The sequence below is a fragment of the Candida tropicalis genome, assembly GCF_000006335.3.
Source record: "Candida tropicalis MYA-3404 genomic scaffold supercont3.6, whole genome shotgun sequence".
Taxonomy (NCBI): Eukaryota; Fungi; Ascomycota; class Pichiomycetes; order Serinales; family Debaryomycetaceae; genus Candida; species Candida tropicalis.
In genome coordinates this window covers 458785-483470 of record NW_003020058.1, presented here as the reverse complement: position 1 = coordinate 483470, position 24686 = coordinate 458785, and the positions used below count along the sequence as shown (strand labels likewise).

The following is a 24686-nucleotide window of genomic DNA, read 5'->3' as shown; positions in this document are numbered from 1 at the left end:
TGCCTTTTGATCGAAGTTGTAAGTTTTTAGTTTTTTTTTTGAGTTTGCTACACGAATACTTTTTTTACCACCACCAAGGGAACAGAAATAGGAGGAGGAGGTGCGAAATGTCGTGGATGATATAATGTCGTTAACATGCGACATTTGGATATTCGGAAGAATACACGCACAGGTAGGAAGATAATTATTCTAATGCAGGGAAATTACAAATTTTAGACTTGAACTACACCATAGACTGATAGTGTGTGAGTGTGTGAGTGAAAAAAAAAAAAAAGAAATTCATCATAGATTCTCAAACACCACCTAACACATAATAAAGAAAAATTTCATATCCTTTCAAGAGAATTAAGAATAACACCAAGTTGATAAACTAACTAAGAAAAAAAAAAGCAAACAATAAAAAAATTAAAGGGATACAACGGATAGATTTATTGATCGTATTCTTCAACTACAACTTCAACTACAACTTCAACTATAACTTCAACTACAACTGCAACAACAACTACAACTACAACAGCCAATACTACGATCACTTGTACTTTTATTTTATTTTATTTTTCCTTGTTTACGTCGATCGCTAATTCCACCCTCATCCTCACATGTTAATGATGTCTAAATTAGTAAGAAGAACTTTACTTCCAGCAATACTCCTTTCTACAATTCTCTTTTTCCTTATTGTTGAAACTTCAAAACAACCCAATGATTCATTATATGATGCAAGTTCTCAAATATTCGATTCAATAAGTCATTTCACATTCGCATCAGACAACACCAACCAAGGTCAACCTCTTCTAGCTGAAAAAGTTAAATCAGATACTGATAAATCCACTGAAGAGAAAGAGAAAGAGAAAGAAAAGGAAAAGGAAAAGGGAAAAGAAGAAGAAAATGCTTTAGATCCATGTACTGTTTATAATCCAAGAAGTCAAGGGTTTATTGATTTAAGAGAATTATCTTCTTTATCTAATGAAGGTAAAGCTTTACCATGGATTGCTAAAGGTTATGATAGTGGTAAAAATTATACTTTGGGAATTTGTTCTAATCCATTTAAAAAACAACATGATGAAGTACATGAAATTCAAGATAAAGTTAATGCAAGCTTGATTGGAGGTTATTATATTGATTCAAAAACTAATAAATATGTATCAATTGGTCAATATGCAACTACTCCTGTGTTTAGAGGTAGAAAATTAACTTTAACTTATGAAAATGGTTCCTATTGTGATGCTGTTGATAGTATTACAAATCAAAGATTGAGAAAATCAACAATATTGACATTTACTTGTGATCGTGAAATGAGTGCTAGAGCTCTGGTTTCTTTTATTGGACAAGCAAATGAATGTACTTATTTTTTCGAGGTTAGATCTCATCATGCATGTCCAACAGCTCCCAAATCAAATAATTTAGCTGCTGTTTGGATTTTCGTACTTATATTTTTGGCTGCTATTTTTGTTTATTTCTCTGGTGGTGTTTTATATAGACAAATGAAAAGGGCATCAAATGACAATAGAAGTAAGATATAGATATTCCTTGCATAGAATCAAAGAACCAAATAAATAATCATTATTAACAACAAAATATTAATCAACAAAGAGGGATAAAAAAAAAAAAAGATAAAACATGATTTTATATTTTATAGTTTATCAACAAATTTTTTTTCTCTTTTTTAGTACTTACAACTAGTATACACTATTAATGACAACATTTCCAAAATTGTCTGTTTCAGTTCTTGTTTCAACTTTAGCAACAATCTTACCTCCAGTAGCTGCTAATCTAATAGAAGCACCAACTTTACCACCCCAAGCATCCTTACCTAATAATTTCAATGTATGTGAAGTGCTATCACTTGGAACATAATCAGAACCATCCAAAGGCAACATATTCAAAACATTTCTCAATTTGGTAACAGCATTCTCTATAGTTTCAACATTACTAATGTTAACAACACCAGATTCCACATTAGACAATTGATCAAAGACAGCAGTGAAATTGGAGTTGTATAATGGAATGATAAAGTCTCCAGCCAATAATTCCAAATCATCAATTTGGTACTCATCAGACCAACCATCATCAGTTGGGTCAACATTACCATCATCATCCAAATCTTTATTAGTATAAGCAACAGTGTTGCCAAACGCCGAGAGCAATTCTTCGTCGTTTATACTTGGTGTAGAAAATGCAACATATACAATACCAGTTTGGTCTGGTTTTAATTCACCCAATGGAATAATGAAATCTTCTTGATATAATTCATTATCTGGTTGAGCAATAACGGAAATATCTTCCAAAACAGTATGTGGTAAAGTATTGTTGATATTGTATTGTAAGACCAATTTTTGAGATTCAACAAACAAATGTTTAACAACACTGACAACAATTTCATTTTCTTTATCAGTCAAGTAAACTGGATTAGCAGTAGATTTAGTCAATTTACCAAATGCCTCAAATTCAGCAATAGCAGACAATTCTTGAGCATACTGCTGTTGTCTCAACAAGTCATTGGCAACATTGTCAGCACTAGATTCACCACCAGTCTTACCCTTCTTCTCTTCAGCATCGGATACATCGTTACTGTCTGTAGTAGAGCTTTCCAATTTGTTAATCTTTCTGTTGTAATCTATGGATTTCAATTCTTCGTTAGAAATAACTGGAACTTCATCAATATCAAATTTAGCACTAAAGTTTTCTTCATTGTTCAAATAATGAATTAATTTACTTTCCAAAGCATTTAAGTCATATCTTGAGTCACTGACAATCAAATTCTTTTTACCATTGTTGATGAAGTTCAAAGAAATAGCAGCTCTATCTCTAACTTCATCATCAACATCGTTCAAGCATCTACCCAACAAGATGACAATATTCTTAGAAACATCGCCACCGCATACAGCAGCAAATTTAGCCAATGCAATAACAGCAGAGGATCTGACAATGGAGTTTTCCAAAACCAATCTGTTGTAAATGTGTCTAATGTAATATGATGGGTTGGAAGTATGTGGACCTTCGTCACCTAACAAGTGCAAGATACGTACTGATAATTCAGTAAATTCACAATCTTCAATGAATTCACACAAATTCATTAAGATCAATTGTTTAGCACTAGCATCTGGTAAAAATTTGATTAAATCAAACAAAGCATCAACGATACTGCTCTTCAACTCTAATGAGCCATCATCTCTCAACAAGTCAGTCAAGAAAGAAACCAATTTCTTGTGTTTGGCAGGGAATTTCAAAGCCAAGTTTTCAATAGCTTCGATAATGACAATCTTGAAATCTTCGGTGATTTCATCCATCAAGGAAGTCATCTTGGAAATTAATCTATCGACACTTTCACCACCGGCAGATCCAGTATCGACAGTACCAGCACCCATGGTCTTCAACAAAGTGGTAATGGCCAATGTTGAAATAGATCTGTTACTATCATTAATCAATCCTTCCAATTCCAAATTGACAACAATAATCTTTTCTGGGTGTTTAATGGAAACCTTGTTAATTAATCTAATGGCAGCAAATCTGGTTGCAGTTCTTGGGACACTTAATAATTTTTGTAAAGTAGTGACAATTTGCATAAATTGATCATCTTTAATCAAATGTTGCAAGTTAATTAAAGTCTTACAGGCTTCAATTTCAACCATATCTGACTTGTGTTTCAAGAATCCAGCCAAAATTGGGTACAAGTGGTTGATCAATGATTCATCGTCATTCAAAATCTTGTTGATATATCTAATCAATTGAATAATGGATAAGGAGTTTTTCAATGAAGACCCTTCAGACAAAGAAGTAATCAACTTCATCAATGCCATTTTGTCGTGATTTCTTAATTGATAAATCAAACCCAATGCATGGTATTGATACATGTAACTAGTAGAAGGTAAATTGGAGGTTGAAGTACCATAATATTCATGTAATTGGAATTGGTTTGGTGGGAATTGTTTATAAGATTGGATGGTTTCCAAAGTTTCGTTGGTAAATCTTTTAACAACTTCTTTGGCGTGTGGTAACAAGTTATAAGAAGAAATCAAGGCAGCAGAAGAAACAATTGGATTCTTGTCAACAATAGCATTCTTGAATAATCTTTCAGCTGCATTAACAGTAGTTGGATCTAACACTTTAGATAAGGTTCTAATGGCATTTGGTTTGTAAACTGCATCATTACCTTGGATATCTTTCATGATTGAAGAAGTAACCATTAAAATATCATCAGAAGTTGAGGATAATTCTTTAATTGTCAAATAAACCAATTGTCTCAAAGATTGGTCCTTATGTTGGAACAATTTAGAAATGGAGAAAAACAAAGTAGTTGATTCTTGAGCTGGGAAAGTTTCACCATTATAGATCAATCTTAACAATTTGGCTAATAGTTGTCGACACTTTTTAGCATTAACTGGTGAGGCATTAAATTGTTGAAGACATTCTTGGAAAACGGCCATCTTATCCGGAATACCAGAAGTGCTTGCATAAGCATCCTGTTTCTTATAAGACAGGGTAGACATGGCTTCTCTATTTTCTAAATTTGATCGGTAATGATTTAAAAAATGGTTGTCAAAGTCCAAAGTGCTGATAGATTTTTTTTTTTACTGTTTTTTTCATGGTTCAAGAGAGAGAGAGAGAGAAAGAACGGTGAGATTTCTTTACTTACGTGTTTTGATTTGTTGGTCGTGTGGGTAGTTCAAATAATCTCAAATCCAAGGAATTATTTTTTTTTTCTTTTTTTTTTCATCAAAGGATTTTCATTTGGAGTATTAGATTTTTAAATAGACTATCATTCGGATATACCAACCTTCATACACACACGAACAATGCTTTCCCTTACAAAAGTTATTTCTCAAAGATTCAGCCCAACTACTGTTACTAGAAGTTTATTTAATGCTACACCAAAGATAATAAATCCAATAACAGCTGGCTCATTATACCAACCAATAAGAAGCTTCAAAGTTAGAACTTCCGTAAAGAAATTCTGTAAAGATTGTTACTTGGTTAAAAGAAAAGGTAGAGTATATGTCTACTGTAAAAGTAATGGAAAACATAAGCAAAGACAAGGTTAAGTGATTGGTTCCTTTTATTCATTGTGGTTTTCGATTTATATTCAGAGCTTTAAATTTCCATGTACATATTCCTCAACAATAGATATTAATGAATCAATAATAAATAAATATAAAAAAATCCTAGAAAGTGTGTTTATTTTAATTTTATGTTTGTAAAAAGAAATATGTTTACTCTATTTAAGAATTACACTTGACCGGCTCTTGTAGTTGGAGTTTGGTTTTGTCTTAAACCATATGTTTGGTTATAAGAAGGAATTCGGGGATTTATTGAACGTTGTGAAACTGGATGATGCTGTGGATTTGCCACATTGACTTTAGTAACAGAAGGAGACAGTGATGAGATTATAGCTTCCTGCCATATTCTAGTCAAAGTACCTGATATCTCGGCTTCCTTCTCTTGAAATAATGGAGAAAACTCTTCAAATGAATCAGCAGCAGTATTTCGGCCATTAGCATCTCCCTTTCTGGTTTTTTCCACCTTGAGTTCACTCCCTGAAAGACTCTCCATTCTTTTCAATGATTCTCCTATTGGGTTTAAGTGACGTCTAACATTTAAATATTCACGATTTAATCTTTCAAATTCAGTCCTGGTTTGTACGGTGTTTGGTAAAGTGCCTTGCATCATTGCAAATGCACCATGGCCATTCATTTCCATTCCACCACCAGGAGTCATTGGAGTCATCGGTTGTGAAATTCCTTGTTGCATTTGCATCTGCATCTGCATTTGCATTTGCAATTGTTGCTGTTGCTGTTGTGGTAGTTGTTGGTGTTGTGACAATTGAAGTTGCAGTTGCGATTGAAGTTGTTGCTGTTGCTGCTGCTGCTGCTGTTGTTGTTGATGATTATGAGGTGGAACTTGATTTACGAATTGCAAATCACGCATATTAACTTGACTTTGATTATTGTAACTTTGGGCAAACATCAAATTGTTTAATGACAAGTTGGAAAAATTAGCCATTCGTGCAGCATCCAAGTTTGTCACATCCATAAGTGAACTTTCCCTTTGAAGCCATAATCTTTGTTGAGTTCTAGTTTCAATATTATGACCATATTGCAGATCAGAAGATGACGACGCAGAATGACTACCTTTAAGGAAATCAGAAAAATTATTTGCCCCGTTATTCATGGCATTACCCAAAGGTGACGGAGGTTGACCCTGTTTAGATTTTGGATGTTGGCCATATTGTTGGTCTTGGGCTTGCTTCTTATTCGACATATATTGGTTATTTGTTCTTTGCAAATTATTAAAAATGGTTTGTTCGGGTTGATAAGAGTTATTCTGGTTCACATTCTTATTTGTGGTGACGGGTTCAGCAACATTATTAGGCTCTATAGGATTAGCCAGAAATGAAATACCACTAATTTGACGAGAATTCATTGGTTCATTACGAGGAAGTGGAGGGTAGGCTTCGGTCATCTTGAGATTTGCACCATGAAGATGGTCTATTTTTCTCACTAACCCGGTTGATTGTGACAACAATAAAGAGCCTCCGTATAAGTTATTATTCTGTGAAAAATCATCAGTGGAACTTCTTGCTGATGATACGAGATCTGGACGTGATTCTTGTTGTTGGGTGAGTTCTTGTTGAGTTTGTTCGGATGGCGGGGCTATACTCTCAACTGTATGTCCTTCTTCAACAACTTCAAGCTTATCACTAATTTTAGGAGGTTCCTCAGAAGCTGGAGTGGGTTCTGGTAATATTCTATTTATCTGTTCATACAAACTTGGAATGTTTTGTTCTTGTTGCAGATGTGTTGTAGATATAGTATCTTGACTGTCGAATCTTTCGGGTACAGGTTGATTGTTGTGTTCTTCGGTATCCAGTTGTTCATTGACATCCTCAAAATCGCCATCATCATCATTTAATCGAAGAATCGCTTTCCCTTTACGTGCACTAGATTTTAATCCGATACCTGATGTGAGTCCTAATGCTTTCAAAGATGCATTGGATTTATTGGCTTTCAATGTCGGACTTGAAATTGCTTTAGTAAGGGGTTGGATCCCAGGCACTTTAGTATATGATTTACTACTTCTTTTCAATGGGCCACCTGGACGACTCTTTACTAATGCTTCGGTTGACTTGGAACGATTAAGATGTGGTCGTGTAGTTGAGCCCGTAGATGTTGACAATTTGTTCAATATTTTATTATGTGAAAGTGATCGATTATGACTCTTCAACCGGGTAGGTTGTTTCTTATTAAGTGATGGTGTGCTTGAGTTACGTGGTAAATTACTAGCAGATGCGGGTCTTTGGTTGATGTGCTGTGCCGGACGGATGGCTGAGACGGGTTGGACTGGATTGCTTCTAACTCCTTTCTGACGAGCTGTTTCTTGTTCTGTAGACAGCGGTCTTGAATCGCCAAAATAATCTTGTTTGGATGTGTCACTTTCCGGCATTCTGCTGATAAACTTATGAGAATGATCTTTGAATAACTATACTACTGGAAGTTATTTGATTTATTTTAGTATTTTTTTTTCCTCTCTCTCTGTATTGTAAAAGGAATGATGTAACTTTAATGTGTGTTGGTAATTTTCAGGCTGGTTTTTTGACTTTTTGGTGAGAACTTCAAGCGCAACTTCGTGATGAATAATGGAGGACAATAAAACATTATTATTCCCATTTAGGAAGTCTATGCGGGTAACAAAAACCACAGAAAGTAAATATGCAAAGAAATTTGTGGGAAAGGAAGTTTGAAAATGTGAACAAGAATATATCATCCTAGCAACATTTCCTATCGTCAATATTATCACTTCTGAACTTACCCATATACATACAAGTTGTTTAGATACATATGAGAAAATTCAAAGAACCCAACAATGCCCTGCTGTATATAATGCTATACCTTTTTATGGGTCTACTATTTGTGGTATACTATACATTCCTATTTGGTATATACAGTGTCTTTCGACTTATAGTGAAGCTAATATTGTATTGTGTTTCATCAATTTCCCGCATAACTGTTTAAATTTTAACGTGCTTTAATGACAAAATATAAAGACTTTATTGATTTAAGATATATATATATATAAAAGAAATTTGATACTATTTATTATGGCTGTACCCCTAGAACATCACACTCTTAGTCGTAGGAACTAGTCAACTTGAGGTTGATGATCTGGTTTTTCTTCTCTTACTAGGTGGATGTTCTTTTTCCTGGTATTCCTTCTTGCAAACTTGTTGTCTCTAAGTACTTGATTTTGAAAGTAGAATTTCAGACACATCGATATACTACCATGAGGTATGTAGTGTCAGCTGGTTTACGGTCTTTTTGGATATTCATCCTCCGAATGATCTATTCATGACCGGTATCCCCCAGTTGACTGTTGCTTCACGCGTGCTGAAAACACTCTTCGTCAGTATTTCACCATCAACAGCAGCTGAATGAAATAAATCAAACCATATTTTGATAGATCTATAAACACTGGTTATAGCCCTTGTGATGAACTCTCACCTATATTGATCCGTCTACCAAGTCTAAATTTTTCTTTCGAAACAATTTGTACCAATTACCTCAAACGGTACTTCCATAGACGAGGTTGGAAAATAAAAAAAAAAAATGTAACACAATTAATCAACTTACTTAACACATCCTCTACAGACAATGCATGAACTAGGTGACTTCCCAAGAGAGATTCTTGAAATTTCTTTGGGTTATATGCCCAGTGATACTTTGATAACATTGCTTGATATTCCACAAGTTGAAACTTTAGCTAGAAGATTACTTTACACAACCATTAGAATAGGGGGCAAGTTTTATGATAGAAGACTTCTCGAAGATGACGAAGATGACGACTATGATGAAGAGGACTATGAAGACAGAATCAAAAGCAAATATTTGAGAGTCGGTCATCGACCACAAATTATTGATGGAATTCCTGTATTGAAAAGTGCCATGGAATACTATCATTTGAGAAAGTCAAACCCTAATGTGAGACCATCAAAGTTGATTTTTGATGATGTCATGACTGCCGTTCTGATAGCACATACATCACCAGAGATTTTGGAGAATACTCACATAGAATTGATATTCACTCCTGATTTCAACTTCTCGCTCTTCTGTAGTGAGTACAAGAGGGCACCTTTCACGGTTTCATCACTTGTTAATTTTGATCCTTGTGAAGAGAATCGTGATTTGGATCTTTTTAGAAATGTGACATCATACACTAGTACATCAAAACGTGATTTTAAGATGGATATGAGAGACCTTTTACCTCGTTGGTTTCCTAACCTTAAGGAGTTGAAAATCGAACAACAACTTACACTCGCTCACATTGCTATGTTACCAAAACAAATAACAAGTTTGTCGTTATATATACATCTTGATGGTACTGAATCTAATGGAGCATTAAAGTTAGGATTACCGCAACTGTTAGAAGACTTGAAAATTAAAGTAGTTAATGAAACTTCAAATATGATGCATATTGATATATCTCATCTTCAGCTTAACAGCTTAATTATTGATGGGTGTTCAAAGTTTAGGTATGGTGACGGAGGTTTGAAATGGTTGGTTCCTTCATTGAGAAAATTGTCCTATGATGCAAGTCATTTTATGGCCAAGCCTCTTAAACACATGTGCCCCCAACTACTTGAATTAAATGTGGGAAGTATAAATGGAGAATCTTCGGTTCCTGGAAATTATTTGAACAATTTACCTTCTTCTTTAGTTGCTCTTATGGTTCCGGCAAATGCCTTTAATTATCCTAAAATGGAAACAAAGAAACAAAAGTTTGAGTCAGCAAATCTACCATCTAACTTGAGAAAATTAGAATTAACTGGGCGTCCATATGGAAATGATGGAGCATATATTGATTTTGAAATGAACAAGTTGTGCAACTTAACGACCTTATCCATTATTGATGTTCCAGAAATCAGTATTTGTGGTAGTCTCCCACCTTCTATAACAAGTTTGACTCTTCATCTGGTCAAGTCGTTTGGTTTCAATATGTTGCAGCATTTACATATGTTAAGAGATCTTGAAATAAAGAGAAGTGATAAGTCATCATCAAACTTCAACTATAAGCTACCACAATCATTAACAAGTCTTAAGATTTCATACTGTGATTTAAAGGCAATAAATATAGATGCGCCTAAACTAGAACTGTTGGTAATTGATGGAGAGGAAATTCAATCATTGACAAAATCAAACTTTAGAATTCCAGGTAATCTCAAGAAGTTGCGAGTTTCTAATTCTAAAGTAAGAGAGATCTTGATTGATTTTCCTACAACTTTGAAAGAGTTGGATTTGTCTCAGAATAGTCTCGGGATTTTTGGTAGAGGTAAGAAAGCATCATCTTTTCCAGTAGGATTGGAAATTCTTGATTTATCACACAACAATATTAGTGATGAATGGATCCGAAGACTGAACTTATTGGAATTAAACCATTTGAAATCTTTGTATTTGGGACACAATAGATTGGTTTACTTGGTTCCAGAGTTTTTACCTTCTTCGTTAGTTGCATTAGATGCATCTAATAATGGAGTGATTGCATTTGCGGATTTTGATAATACCCCAAATCTTGAACAATTAGATTTATCATTTACTAAATTATCTGGATTCTTGTTGCAATTAAAAGGAAAAGATAAGGATTTGCCTGAATCTATTAAATTTGTTAGTATTCAAGGTTTTGGATTATCTTATGAAGAAGTTGAGGTTTTCTATAATATTCTTGCTAAGAAACCAAATTTTGAATACTTAAATCTGTATGAAGCACCTATCGATGCGCTGATGGTATTAGGAAAGGGAGCAAAGTTGTCAAAAGTGGGACTCTTGGGTGGACCAGGTGGTTTTATCTCCGTGAATTAATTAGAGGTTGATATTCAATATTACTTTGTGTAGAGTAGTATATCATTTTTGGATATTAGCTTTAATTCCAAAAATTTGTGTGATAATCTATATAAATTGTTTTATCATTGGGAGTCAAAGTATAGTGGTCATACGTACAAGTGATCCTTAGTAGGCAGCAATCATCTATGTCGTATTATTAAGATCAATTTTGATAAATACAACATCAACAATCATCAACTAACAAATTCCTGCATGTAGTCGATATTGCAAATTTGGATGGATTTGGTGTATAATGCCAAGGAAATGAAATGAAAAGATTACAATATTACCATCAATTATAAAAAAAATTACAAGGAAAACGTGCTACAATAAAATGAAATTTGTTCATAATTTTCCAATCACTTTCTTCTTTCTTTTCTTTTCTTTCTTATCAATTAACATATATCATTATGAGTTCAAGTATTCTTTTATTCCCTGATGAAATTTTAGAATGTATTATTGGGTCACTTAATAAACAAGATACAATAAATTTATCATTAGTTCATTCAAGATTTACCAAACTTTGTCAAATTAAATTATTGAAAAGAATTTATATTTATAATGATGATAAATTTTTCAAATTCACGAAAAAATCAAAATATATTGATGAATATTTGAATTTTACAAGTATTGGATTATCTAAATTTGTAAAATTATTGAATTCATCTCAAGGCAATTCAATTAGTTCCAAAATTCAAGAAATTATTGTTGCTAATGATGATATTGCATATTTAGATTATTATGAATTCATGAAAAGAAAGAAACTTCCCGTTAAATATGATCGAATTAAAGAAATGGAAATTAATAAATGGTTTCAAACTCAAAATATTGGTCAAGATGTTGCAATACTGATGGAATTGGGTGATTTGAAAAGAAGATCAGGGTTATTGGCATCAGTAAATAATAAACCTAAGCCAAATGATTATGGTGATCATTTTGTTGCTGTGATAATGATTATTGCTGCTGTTATTGGTGTAATGTATTATTTTGGATATTTTGATGGTTCTTTATTGAATATTCTATTTGGTGTATAGTTACTGTAGTAATAGAAATAAACTTTCACAGTAAGGAAATAAATGGTGGGGGATAATGCATGCATTATGCGGGTGGAAGAAAGGAGTGGGAGGAGGAAGGGGGGCTTTTAAAATCTACCGATTTAAAATAAAAAAACGAACTTTAATCTTCCCGATTAGTAATCCACCATTCGACTCTCTTCTTTTCTCTTCATTTCATTTTTCCATTTGGTTCATCAATCAGTAATGACTAAAGAAGCAAATAGTACTGCAATTAACTCATTCAATAGTAATCATAGCGAGTATGATGTTTTCCGTCCTTCGTTTACTCCAATCTTGGTGAATCCATTTTTAGCACACCTTGGATTAGCCAAAAAGGAACCCGAGGGATATTCATTCGACACTTCAAAAGTAATTGTTGAAATAGCTTCTGGTACTGGTAAATTCACCCAGAATCTTGTTGATAATGGATGGAAAGACAATTTAATTGTTGTTGAACCAAGTAAAGGCATGTTGCTAACTTTCAATGAGAAATTCCCTCAAATTAGGAAACAAATCCTTGCTTCATCTTATCAGATTCCATTGGATGATAATTCAGTAGATGCAGTTATTATAGCACAAGGATTTCATTGGTTTTCGGATCTTGAAAGTTTAAAAGAAATTTACCGAATTTTAAAACCAGAAGGAAAATTGGGATTAATTTGGAATTTTGATTATACTAGTCCATGTCATGATTCTCCAATTGGTAAAACTGAATTTTATAATGCTGGTAGTCAATATTTCCGTGAATTGGAATTCAATGTAGCTAAAAATAACAAAGAAGTATTTGAGCAATTTTTTGATAAACAACCATGGAATAAAGCTGTCACTCAATACATTTATGAATTTGATGTACATGTTCCACAATATAGACATGGCAAATGGAAAGAAGTCTTGAAAAAGAATCCGTATTTTGGAACTAATGAACTTAACTTGTTTACATTTTATGATCAATATATCAATAAGAATGATGTTTGGAAATACTGGGAAACAAGATCTTATATAACTAGTATGACTGATGAAGAAAAAAATAAGGTGAAAGAGCATGTTGCCAAATTGATCTCCGAAAATATCACCAATTCAAGTTTTGTCGACAAAGATAAAGAATTATTGATAAAACCTATGGCTACCCATGCAGTTGTAGTTCAATCAACAAAAGAATAGATTATCTCTTATACATTTGTGTTCGTTAAATAGATATACATTTATGTCATGTTATTGTTTAATATTTTTCGTAATCTAGTTTGCCATTGGATTAAATGTAGTTGGTGCATCAAAAGTAGGGTCCTTTGAAGGGATATAAACAGAAGTTTCTCCTCTACTACTGCCACCATTGTATCCACCACGATGACCACCACGGAATCCACCACGACCACGACCTCTGTAACCACCTCTACCTCTAAATCCACCACGGCCACCTCTTCCTCTGAAACCACCAGAAGCAGCAATTTCAGCACCTGCTTGGCCACCATGTCTACCTCTTCCAAATTGTCTACCTTCACGGAAACCTGGATCCAAATCGATCGTTATATCTTGAGAATCTAAAACAGTTGATTGTAAAAATTTCATAGCATTTAAAGAACCTTGTTCAGTTCTATAGATCACAAAACAGAACCCACAAGGAGTAAGTTTGTTTCTATCTAAACCCATAATAATTCTATCAATTGCTCCACATTTCAGGAATAATTCGTGTATTTGTTCTTCGGTTGTAAAATGAGATAAATTTCCAACATAAACTGTTTTCAGTGTCATTGCTCTTTCGATTTCCCCATAATTATGTCTAGCTTTTCTAATCAAATAAGCTGATGGTTTATCTAGTCTTTCAGCTGAGTTTTGAAAGTTATTCTCTAATGATATCATTTCTTCTTAGTTATGTGATTGAATGGAACGTTTCTATCAGACTATCAAGAAATATTTCCATTTCTCAGTATATTTTTTTTTTTTGTCTCTTTTTTTTTTTGGCTTACAGTTGATGTTCACGCGCAGTCACAAAAGTTTTCTTTTTTTGAAATTGACAACCAACATCGAAAGGAAAGGTTTCCAATTTTTCTTACCTGCTGTTTTTTTTTTTCTCAGCTACGTTACACCTAGTGCTAACAAACAAGAAAGGTGGGTTTTATTTTGACTATTACCTATTAGTATTGTCCCCCCATAAACTACTTAGATCCACATTTAGATTAATATAATGCTTAGTCGATTAGGGTTTGGTACAGGTATAAGATCCATTTATAATGTTCTGGACAATCCATCCTTTGTTTCGGAACCATGGGCCATTTATCCAGCTAAACACAAAAGTAATGGAAAACTAGTATCAGTGTTTATTTTTGACAAATCAAAGTTTGAAGGACAGATTAGTAGGTTATACTCGTCTTCATCTTCACATGCAAAGAACCCAAAAGTTGTCATTAGTGAATGTTATGAACTTATCAAATTTGAAGTTAATCAGTTAAGTAAATTAAAACATCCACAGTTGTTACAAATATTTGAAGTATTAGAAGAAACGAAAACAAAGTTTTTATTTGCCAGTGAACCAGTTACTGACAATTTATTGACTATTAACCCAAAAGAGTTGGACAGTTTATCAATACAAAAAGGGTTGTTGCAAATTGCCAAGGGCTTACAATTTTTGCATAGTTATGGATCAATAATACATTTAAATTTACAACCATCGTCTGTGTTTGTTAATAATCAAGGAGATTGGAAACTCGGTGGATTTAAATTTTTACAAAATCTCAATGAAATATCCCCACTGGAACGTGAAAATTTCTACATTATGAATAATTCATCTGTGGTTCCATTTGCCAATTTGAATTTGAATTTCACTGCCCCAGAGTTGATAGTTGATTCGCATACTAAATTGGATTTTGCTAATGATATATGGTCATTAGGTCAAATGATTTTTTATTTATATAATAATGAGACATTGATAAATTGTTTTGATTCCAATAGTATATCTGATTACAAGCAAGAATTTAGGAAATTTGAACAAAAGTTTTACAACCATAAACCAAGTGAATTGAAATATGTTTTGAAAGATGTGCCTTCCAAGTTGTATCCTATTTTCCCACAATTATTAGCAAGGTATCCACATGATAGACTTACATTAGATCAATTTATGGATTCTGAATTCTTCAATGGAGGTATTATTAAAGCGATGTGGTTTATTGATGAGTTTTCCACTAAATCATTGGATGAAAAATTGGTGTTTTTGAAAGGGTTATTGGACGTTGATCCAAGTACAAATTCAAGTTTAATTGCTGAGTTCCCACCTTCATTCAAATCACTGAAATTACTACCATTATTGATTGATTTGTTGACAAATGAATTAAATGTCTTGACTGATATTCCTGATTCACAAACTGATGAATTGATCTCATATGCATTATCTATTGTATTAAGGATTTCTGAAACCTTGTCCAATTTGACTTTCCAAGATAAGGTTGCTGATGTGTTGTTCAAGGACAATTCCAAGAATAAAAAAGCACCAAATACGTTTACCAAATTGATTAATTGTTCTGTTAGAACCAGATTAACTTTAGTTGAGAATTTGAAAATCATTGAGGAGAAATCTAAAGATAAACAATTTGTGAGTTTTTTCAAGGCTATAATTGATTTAGTATTGACCGTTTCATCAAAGGAAAAAGACAAAGTTGAAACTCAAATCCAGCTTCAAGAGAGTTTTTTGAAATTTGTACCTCATATTGTCGATAAACTTGATTTTCCGTATATTAAAAACACATTGATGCCATTGTTGGCACAAGTTTTCAAGACCACGACTATACTTTCAACCAAATTGGCAACGATAGATACATTCGAGAGCTTGGTAGATAAGAAGATTATTGACAAGATCATTGCTAATGAACAATTGTTCCCAATTATGAAGAATTTGAAAAGTAGGGATAAACGAGTAGTTGGTAAAGTTTTGAGTTTCTTTGCTAAACTTGTAACCAGTGAGCATGTCAATTTGGAATTGGAAGCCACTATTGAGTCGGTAATTCCCCAATGTTATAGTCTTGCATTTGGATGTAATGATTGTAGCAAGCTGGAGTTCAATGCATTTATAAGAATCATCAATTCGATTCAGAAACATTTAGTTGATAAGAAATTGGCAACATTGCCTCAGACAGTATCTTCAAACGGAAGTACAAGTCATGGAAGTTTTGATCATGGTAAACAAACATTTGATTCATTATTGCAAACTCAAACCATTCGTCAATCTACCGATGAAACTTTTGCACCTAAATCAAAAATCATGCAACCAACAAAGAAATCGAATCCAAGTTCTCCAGTTTCTTCCACTGCATCAAAGCATATTTCACCACCACCATCATCATTATCAAAGCCAAATTCAAGTGAACCGATTACATTAAGACCAAGACCTAAAAAGACCACACCCCATACAAACAATTTAAGTTTTGGAGCAACCAATGCCGCCACGAATGCTACTAATAGTAGACTTTTGAATACATTGAATAGTACATTTGACAAGAAGAAGGCTTCACCAGCAGTAGATAATGATGAAGATGAAGATTTTGATGATTTCCAACTGGCAAAATCCATCAAGTTACCAAAAAGAAAACATATTAATTGGGGTACTGAAGTGGATAAAATGAAAACATTACCAAATACACCAATTACTCAAGACGCTCCAGCTACTAAGCCTGTTCCACAAATTCAACCACAACCAGCAGTTAATTACCCACCTGGGTTTAATTCAAATATGGTTTTGTCACCAAAAACATCAACTACAACCACCAGAACGACCACACCAACATCATCAGGTATGGGTCAATCAGCCAGTACTAGCAACACCACAAATCAAGATTTATTAGATTTGCTATAAGTGAGAATTTTATGATATAGTGATTATTTATAAAACAAACAAGAAATAAACGATATGTAAGTTTTAAAAAAAAACCTAACGGTTTCTACACTATCCTATCTCCCTCTTATGCAGTTGAAACCCTTTTTTTAAACGACTGGGGTATTAAATTTTAGTAATGGACCAGAACTCATTGGATAGTTGACATCAGCTGTCAAATGATAATCGATGCAATGATTCGATTTTTTTTTTTATTTTTGTTTTTCTATTTTGCAACACACTGGTTGAGTATCTTAAATGCAAGGTTATCTTTTCTCCCTGAGCTGTAAAAAAAAAAAAAAAAATAAAATAAAATAAAATAAGCAGAACGCGTGTGCGCACGGTGTGGTTTGTGAATTAGTGCAGAACGGAGAAATCTGTTCCCAATTAGGCAAATCGCCGCATCGTACTAAAAATAAAATAGCATGATGTGCATGGAAACGATATACGCACAATGAACAGTAAACTGTGAGAAACGACGGGAACGACCGGGTTTAATACACTGCGTCGTGTGTTAACCCAAAAATGAAAAATCCATTATTCTTTCTAAACGAGACCTTCACAGTGGTATAATGAAGGAACCCGATGGTCGGTATACTGTGCACATAACTTTTCCAATTCGTTCCCATCGTTTGTGATAGATTGAAATTTTTTTCTTTTTGCTTTTCTTTGTAACAGTATTACAGTGCACACACTCACACACACACTGTTTAAACCAAAAAAAAAAAAAACTTAAGATTGATACAGGAGAAGAAGCAAAAGCAGAAGAAGAAGTTTTTTACATTTAATTTAAAAAAAAAAAAAAAAAAAAATAAACATTCAAGTGGAGTGGTGTTACTTTCTTTTAATCATAAACTAGATTTCACTTTCGTTTATTTCATTTGTTCCATTTAAGGAGAGAGAGAGATCTTTGTATATAAATATATAATCAGATTTCTCAGATTTGGATTTGCTATTAATTTTATCTTTGCCCTTTTCTTGCCCACTTATTCCATTCACTATTGCCTGGTCAATCTAATCAACAAAGGGATATCTATACATATATATATATACACTTATACATATTAGTATTAAATCCTACCTTTCCATTCATTCTTAGGTTCATTTATTTATTGAGTTTATCAATCAGCCCTTTTGGTTTATTATTACCATAGTTCATTACAACATATTCTACTACTAAGATCAAATCATGGATATCGTTCTTGAAATTTGTGACTACTTTCTTTTTGATAAAGTCTATAGTAAAGTTTTCCCTAAAAACGGAGCAGCTCATGAATTTGTTAAAAATTCACCAATTATTCAATCATTATCCAATATTCAACTCCCAAAAGCTGAAATTTTAGATTCATTTTCTACAAATTCAACTATCTTATCATCTTCATCAACTTCAAATTTCTCCCTTGCAAATGTAAATCCAGCTAATATCCCAAATTATTTATTAACAAAAATTGCAAATTATCAAGATAAATCAGAAATCTACGGTTTAGCTCCTACTTTTTTGCCTGCTGGTGATTATTTCGATAGTTCATTCTTAGCAAGATCTAATATTTTCAGGGAATTCTTATCCCTTTTCATAGTTACTACTATTTTTGGTTGGGTTTTATATTTCCTTGTTGCTACTTTATCTTATATGTTTGTTTTTGATAGAAATATTTTCAATCATCCAAGATATTTGAAAAATCAAATGTCTTTGGAAATCGGTTTGGCAACTAGAGCCATTCCAGTTATGGTTTTATTAACTTGTCCTTTCTTTATGATGGAATTGCATGGTTTTTCATTCCTTTACTACAATATTGATGAATCTACTGGTGGTTATAAGGCACTTTTATGGCAATTTCCTAAATTTATTTTATTTACTGATTGTGGTATTTATTTCCTTCACAGATGGTTACATTGGCCAAGTGTTTATAAAGCTTTACATAAACCACATCATAAATGGATTGTTTGTACTCCTTTTGCATCCCATGCTTTCCATCCAGTTGATGGTTTTTTCCAATCTTTACCATATCATATCTATCCATTATTTTTCCCATTACATAAAGTTTTATACTTGTTTTTGTTCACTTTTGTCAATTTCTGGACTGTTATGATTCATGATGGTAATTATTGGTCAAATGATCCAGTTGTCAATGGTACTGCTTGTCATACTGTTCATCATTTATATTTCAACTATAACTATGGTCAATTCACCACTTTGTGGGACAGATTAGGTAGATCTTACAGAAGACCAGATGATTCTTTGTTTGTTAGACAACAACCAAAAGAAATTGAAAAGAAAGTTTGGAAGCAACAAACTAAAGAAATGGAAGAAATTAGAGGTGAACTTGAAGGTAAAGTTGATGACAGAGAATATGTCTCTGAAGAATAGACTAATACAACTTGGTTATTTTTTTATATATATATAATCTAAATTATTATTATGGACAGTATGAACTTTTTTTTTCAATTTTTATTCTATATAATTTTTATATTTATGTTTATTTTTTTCTTTTCAATATATTATAGAGACTTGTAATTTACTTCTTTATGATATTCCGTTTCCTTCTTTATTATCTTACATGGTTAGTTTAATCAGGCGTTTGATATGAAAGTAGCCTCGGAATTAGTAAAACAATAAACAAGCGATAACGGTAATAAAATACAATCAAGAAAATAAAACGACGGGTTAAAGGGAGGCTTGTATTGTATTGATTAGGAAACTGACAATGGTGATGGTGTTTTTTTTTTTTTGTTTTTTCTGAATCAAGATCGTGAAGTGTCTGATGATGCTCTTTGTTACCTACCAAATATAATTAGATTATTTGTGAAACAAAGGGTGCATATACGATGATGATTGTGTCTGATTTTATTTGTGGTGGTAGTAGTTGTGGTGGTGCTAGTGGTGGTGGTGGTGGTGGTGAGCGGGTCGCGATACACTAAAGAAAAATGAAAAACCCCGCGATGAATTTGCATCACGTGCCCCCGTTAACCCTCATGTGCTACCATGCAAGTTGCAGAAGTTTATTCCGACTTGTGACGAACGGATAACTGGAACACATACTTAACCTACTAAAGAGAAACATGATTTATACAAAAAGGAGAGAAAAAGAAAGGAATTAAAAATTTCGTTTACTTGAAGATGAAATTTTTTTTTTCTTTTATTTGTATTTAGTTTTTTATATAACCTTCTTCTTTCCCGTTTCGATTTTTCTTCTATAAATTTTGCTTTGAATAGTTTTATATTGTTAGAGTTAAATTTTTAACTTAAGCTCAGATTCATCTTCTTGTTTAATCACCTAGTTTATATTCCCATCTGTCACGAGGCATAGTTTATTTTTTATTGGTTTGTCTCGCCCTGTGTTCAGCCCTTCCTTTATCATCTACGCCCATCTCCCAGTACCACCCCCCCCCGTGTCACTGCCAAACACATAAGAAATATTATAAAAATAATTTAGTCCTTGATACACGAACAATAATTAATTAAAATTTTCCAAGACCAATTACACACAGCAACTTTAGAATAATTATAATACAAACAGTCCGTTGTTCTTTTTAGTTGTAGTTCATTTTTTAAAATATAAAAAAACGTCACATATCACAACTATTCTACTACTACAACTACTGGTATCTTTCTTGTAATGAAGTTCGAGGAATCTTTGCGTGAAGGTCTAGTACCTGAATGGCAAGATCAATACTTGGACTATAAACATGGAAAGAAACTAATAAAGAAACTTAATAAACTAAAGGAAGAGTATGAAACTGAAGTGTTTAATGAAACCCACAATGAAAATAATACACTCCTAGGAACTCTTGATACTAATAATATTAAACCTAGCGATACAACTCCATTACTTGATTTATCAGAACCTCAAGAAGCATACACCATTGAACCTTATATCCCACCACAATCAGCAGCACAAACTAGTGAAGTTACAACAAGAAGAGCAAGACGTCGACTGTCAATATTTGATTTTTCAATTCGTACACCACCAAATAAAAAAGAAGAATTTTATACTGGGAAAGAAAATTTCATGGATTGGTTGAATAAAGAAGCAGTTAAAGTTGATGATTTTTATATTGAAAAAGAACAAGATGCATATGAAAGATTTTTATTATTGGAAGATCAATTATATGAATTACGAGATCATAAGAATCAATTAATTAGAGAGAAAAGTAGTCATGATTTAAGAAATCATAGTCATTCTTTAACTACTAATAATGTTGTTCATACGGTTAATGATTTGGCTTATCATACTAAATTTGCCCTTAGTGGATTGAATAAATTTGAATTACCGAGTTTACCTTCAATGAAATTTTTGAAAAAGCTTAAATCTAAGAAAAAACAAAAAACTGAAGATCAACTTTCTTTACAAATTCAAGAATCTGTTGATTTGAATTATGCTGAAAATAGAGTTAGAAATGGGGATGTTGATTTAATAGAAACTGAAACTTCTAAATCTGAAGATCCAAGTTCTTCATCTGAAGCTGAAGGAGATTCTGAAACTGTTTCAGTTCCTGATGCCCCTCCTCCTATTTTAACTCAAGAACAAATTCAACAATCTAATCGTCGTGATTATGTGGTTAAAAAAGAAGAATTTGGTGTTCCTTATTTATACGCCAAAAAACATCTTAAACATGCATTATTGGAACATTATCGAGCTTTATCATTATTACAATCTTATAAAACTTTGAATAGAACAGCTTTTAGAAAAATCACAAAGAAATTTGATAAAGTAATGGGTACTGAAATAATGGAACCATTTTTGGAAAAACTTGATTCAACTTCATATTTTGTCACCAGTGATTTATTGGAAAAATTAATTAATCAAGTTGAAGAATTATATATTGCATTTTTTGATCCTGGTTCACAGGATAGGAAACATGCTTTGGAAAAATTGAAAACAATTGCCTATACTATAAATGCATCAGAGATGAGACCACCTAGTTATTATAAAGAAATGTTCACTGGTGGGTTATTTTTGGGATTTGGATTCCCATTATTTGTTCTTGCAGTTTACACAGCATTACATAAGAATTTCACCGGAGAAATGCCAGAAGCTACAAATTTAATGCAAATTTGGGCCGGGTTTTTCTTGGTTAATTTGGCATTGGTTATGTTTACCATTAATTTGGCCATCTTTGATAAATACAAGATTAATTATAAGTTTATTTTTGAATTTAACGTGGCAACAGCATTAAATTATAAACAATTTGTGGTACTACCGGCATTTGGATTGCTGTTACTTTCATTAGTTGGATGGTTCAGTTTTAATGATTTTTGGCCTCATAAATTTCCTGGTAGAGATTGGCCGTGGCTTTATTTTGGAATTCTTGTGGTTTTATTTTTATGGCCAGGTAAAGCATTTTATGGAACTAGTAGACGTTGGTTACAAATTGCCATGTTAAGATTGGTATTTTCTGGTCTTTATCCTGTTGAATTTAGAGATTTTTTCCTTGGTGATATTGTATCTTCATTAACATATTCTATGAGTAATATTGCTTTGTTTTTTTGTATGTATTCACATCATTGGAGAGGAACTTTGGCAGGCCAAGATCGAGCCGATAATACCTGTACTTCAAATCAATCAAGATTAATGGGATTTTTAGCTACATTACCAAGTATTTGGAGATTGTTACAATGTCTTCGTCGTTATATGGATACTGGTGATTGGTTCCCACATTTGGCAAATTCTTTAAAATATTCCATGTCTGCCGTTTATTACATAACATTGAGTGTTTACCGTATTGATAGACGTTCAGAAACCAAAGCTGTGTTTATTGTTTTTGCCAGTATTAATTCTGTTTATACAGCAATTTGGGATATTGTTATGGATTGGTCTTTATTACAATCAGATTCTAAACATTTTTTGTTAAGAGATCATTTATTTTACAAAAAACCAATTTATTATTATTTGGCCATGATTGCTGATGTTGTTTTAAGATTTCAATGGATTGTTTTTGCATTTTTCGGTAGACCAATTAATGAATCTCCAGCAACAGCATTTTTAGTTGCACTTGCTGAACTTTTCCGAAGATTTATTTGGCTTACATTTAGAATGGAAAATGAACATGCTACTAATGTATTTTTATTTAGAGCATCTAAAGATACTCCATTACCTTATGCTGTTTCCAAGAAAATTGAAAAAGCTGTGAAAAAATTGGTTCAATTACGTTATTATTCTAAATATCCAGAAGAAGCTATTCAAGATGAAGAATTATCTCCAGAAGTTTTGGAAACTACTATTGAAACACCTCCAGGAACAGCTACTGTATCTGGTGCAAGTGCAAGAGCATATTCGTCAGGTATTAGAGAAGCAAGAGATGAAGAAGCTTCTGTTGCAGTTAGTAGAAGAACAATGGTTAGTTCACAAATGACACCACAAAAGAAAAGTACATTATCTAAGATTAGTACTAAATTGAATCGTGCTCATATTAAAGATTTCCAAAGAAGAAAAACTACTGCTGAGATTGAAGAAGATAGTGATGATGATGACGACGACGAAGATGATGATTATAATCTTGCACCATTAAGAAGAATACCAACAACAGCATCAAGTAGGTTGGTCTCTATAAGAGATGAAGAAAATGAATAGATACATAGATATATATATATATATATACCTTTATTAATTGCATATAGTTTGAATACATTTTATACAATAGTTCAATATTATTTATTTACATTTTATACAATAGTTCAATATTATTTATTTACATATTCTAAACTGCTTGGACTAATTGTAATGGATACATATATTATTGGTTTAAATATGAGAATCTTTGTCATTTTTAATCCTATATTCTTCTTTCGGACTGAATAATATTTTAATATGTTTATCTTTATGATTTACCAATTCAACAAATCCATCTTCAATAGCATTTTCTAAATGAATTTTTGAAGAAATCAATAATTTTAATTCATCAATTGGAATTAAACCATCTTCAATAGCTCTAACTGATTCAACGAAATCTTCTTTAACAAAACAAATTGAACCAGTCAATATTTTTTCATTAAAAGTAACATCCATTGGGAAATAATCAATTGCTTTATGAGCCCAAATTGCAACATTTGTAGAACAACCTCTAATTTTTAAAGCTTTTAACCCAATTTCAAAAGTCGCAGGAACTCCTGAACAATCATAAGAATATTTAAAACCTAATCCATCAGGAGATAATTTTTTAAGATCTTCAACACATTCATCAACAGATTTACCAGTTGGATCATAAGTTGTAACCCCTAATTTTTCAGCCAATTTTCTTCTTGCTAATGCTGGTTCACTAACAACTATATGACCTACTTTATTACCTTTAAGGGCAAATATAGTAGTCAACCCAATTGGACCACCACCAAGAATTAATGCACTTTCACCAGGTTGAAAATTGGATACTTTTACAGCATGCCAACTAACAGCAATTGGTTGAATTAATGCTGCAACATCCATTGGTATACCTTTAAATGGAATTACTTTTGATGATGAAGTAACCATATATTCAGCACAACCTCCATCTGTGAACCCACAACCAGTTAATCCTAAATAATCACAAGCATTATATTGACCATCTTTACAACTTGGACAATGTGGTTTTTTAGGTGAGTTAGGAAATCTAATTCTATCTTTACAAGTACCAGTAACTTCAACAACAACAGTATCACCAATTTTAACATCTTTAACTTCTTTTCCAATATCAACAATTTCTCCAGATATTTCATGACCTATAACCCCACCAAAAATTTGAGAAATTTCATGAACTTCACCTTTTTTAGGGAAAAATATTGGTCCATCAGTATATTCTTTTAAATCTGTTCCACATATCCCACAATAATGAATTTTAACTTTAACATCGTGTGGTTGAATTATTTGTGGTTCTGGATAGTCTTCTTCATAACGAAGATCTCCTTTATCGTAATATACTAAAGCTTTCATTCTT

At 32.6% G+C, this 24686-nt stretch overlaps 12 protein-coding genes across 12 annotated transcripts; 8 read left to right on the top strand and 4 right to left on the bottom strand. All coding sequences in view use genetic code 12, as the record gives it.

Annotated features, from left to right (window-relative positions):
• Positions 1-599: 599 nt before the first annotated feature.
• CTRG_04489 (uncharacterized protein) lies at positions 600-1520 on the top strand (the record flags this gene model as incomplete). The annotated part of the gene is made up of 1 exon (XM_002550145.1): positions 600-1520. The coding sequence occupies one exon, from the start codon at positions 600-602 to the stop codon at positions 1518-1520; it is 921 nt and encodes a 306-aa protein (XP_002550191.1).
• A 156-nt stretch (positions 1521-1676) lies between these two features.
• SEC21 (coatomer subunit gamma) lies at positions 1677-4487 on the bottom strand (the record flags this gene model as incomplete). The annotated part of the gene is made up of 1 exon (XM_002550144.1): positions 1677-4487. One exon carries the CDS (start codon positions 4485-4487, stop codon positions 1677-1679), a length of 2811 nt encoding a protein of 936 aa, XP_002550190.1.
• Positions 4488-4793: 306 nt separating this feature from the next.
• On the top strand, positions 4794-5039 carry CTRG_04487 (mitochondrial 54S ribosomal protein bL36m; the record flags this gene model as incomplete). The annotated part of the gene is made up of 1 exon (XM_002550143.1): positions 4794-5039. The coding sequence occupies one exon, from the start codon at positions 4794-4796 to the stop codon at positions 5037-5039; it is 246 nt and encodes an 81-aa protein (XP_002550189.1).
• A 184-nt stretch (positions 5040-5223) lies between these two features.
• TCO89 (Tco89p) lies at positions 5224-7437 on the bottom strand (the record flags this gene model as incomplete). The annotated part of the gene is made up of 1 exon (XM_002550142.1): positions 5224-7437. The coding sequence occupies one exon, from the start codon at positions 7435-7437 to the stop codon at positions 5224-5226; it is 2214 nt and encodes a 737-aa protein (XP_002550188.1).
• Positions 7438-8642: 1205 nt separating this feature from the next.
• CTRG_04485 (leucine-rich repeat domain-containing protein) lies at positions 8643-10844 on the top strand (the record flags this gene model as incomplete). Its single annotated transcript, XM_002550141.1, has 1 exon — positions 8643-10844. One exon carries the CDS (start codon positions 8643-8645, stop codon positions 10842-10844), a length of 2202 nt encoding a protein of 733 aa, XP_002550187.1.
• Positions 10845-11275: 431 nt separating this feature from the next.
• CTRG_04484 (uncharacterized protein) lies at positions 11276-11899 on the top strand (the record flags this gene model as incomplete). The annotated part of the gene is made up of 1 exon (XM_002550140.1): positions 11276-11899. One exon carries the CDS (start codon positions 11276-11278, stop codon positions 11897-11899), a length of 624 nt encoding a protein of 207 aa, XP_002550186.1.
• A 225-nt stretch (positions 11900-12124) lies between these two features.
• On the top strand, positions 12125-13081 carry CTRG_04483 (uncharacterized protein; the record flags this gene model as incomplete). Its single annotated transcript, XM_002550139.1, has 1 exon — positions 12125-13081. The coding sequence occupies one exon, from the start codon at positions 12125-12127 to the stop codon at positions 13079-13081; it is 957 nt and encodes a 318-aa protein (XP_002550185.1).
• A 75-nt stretch (positions 13082-13156) lies between these two features.
• Positions 13157-13777, bottom strand: CTRG_04482 (uncharacterized protein; the record flags this gene model as incomplete). The annotated part of the gene is made up of 1 exon (XM_002550138.1): positions 13157-13777. The coding sequence occupies one exon, from the start codon at positions 13775-13777 to the stop codon at positions 13157-13159; it is 621 nt and encodes a 206-aa protein (XP_002550184.1).
• Positions 13778-14102: 325 nt separating this feature from the next.
• CTRG_04481 (uncharacterized protein) lies at positions 14103-16760 on the top strand (the record flags this gene model as incomplete). The annotated part of the gene is made up of 1 exon (XM_002550137.1): positions 14103-16760. One exon carries the CDS (start codon positions 14103-14105, stop codon positions 16758-16760), a length of 2658 nt encoding a protein of 885 aa, XP_002550183.1.
• Positions 16761-17967: 1207 nt separating this feature from the next.
• On the top strand, positions 17968-19146 carry ERG3 (C-5 sterol desaturase; the record flags this gene model as incomplete). Its single annotated transcript, XM_002550136.1, has 1 exon — positions 17968-19146. One exon carries the CDS (start codon positions 17968-17970, stop codon positions 19144-19146), a length of 1179 nt encoding a protein of 392 aa, XP_002550182.1.
• A 1249-nt stretch (positions 19147-20395) lies between these two features.
• SYG1 (Syg1p) lies at positions 20396-23350 on the top strand (the record flags this gene model as incomplete). Its single annotated transcript, XM_002550135.1, has 1 exon — positions 20396-23350. One exon carries the CDS (start codon positions 20396-20398, stop codon positions 23348-23350), a length of 2955 nt encoding a protein of 984 aa, XP_002550181.1.
• A 171-nt stretch (positions 23351-23521) lies between these two features.
• Positions 23522-24682, bottom strand: IFE1 (putative dehydrogenase; the record flags this gene model as incomplete). Its single annotated transcript, XM_002550134.1, has 1 exon — positions 23522-24682. One exon carries the CDS (start codon positions 24680-24682, stop codon positions 23522-23524), a length of 1161 nt encoding a protein of 386 aa, XP_002550180.1.
• Between the last annotated feature and the right edge of the window lie 4 nt (positions 24683-24686).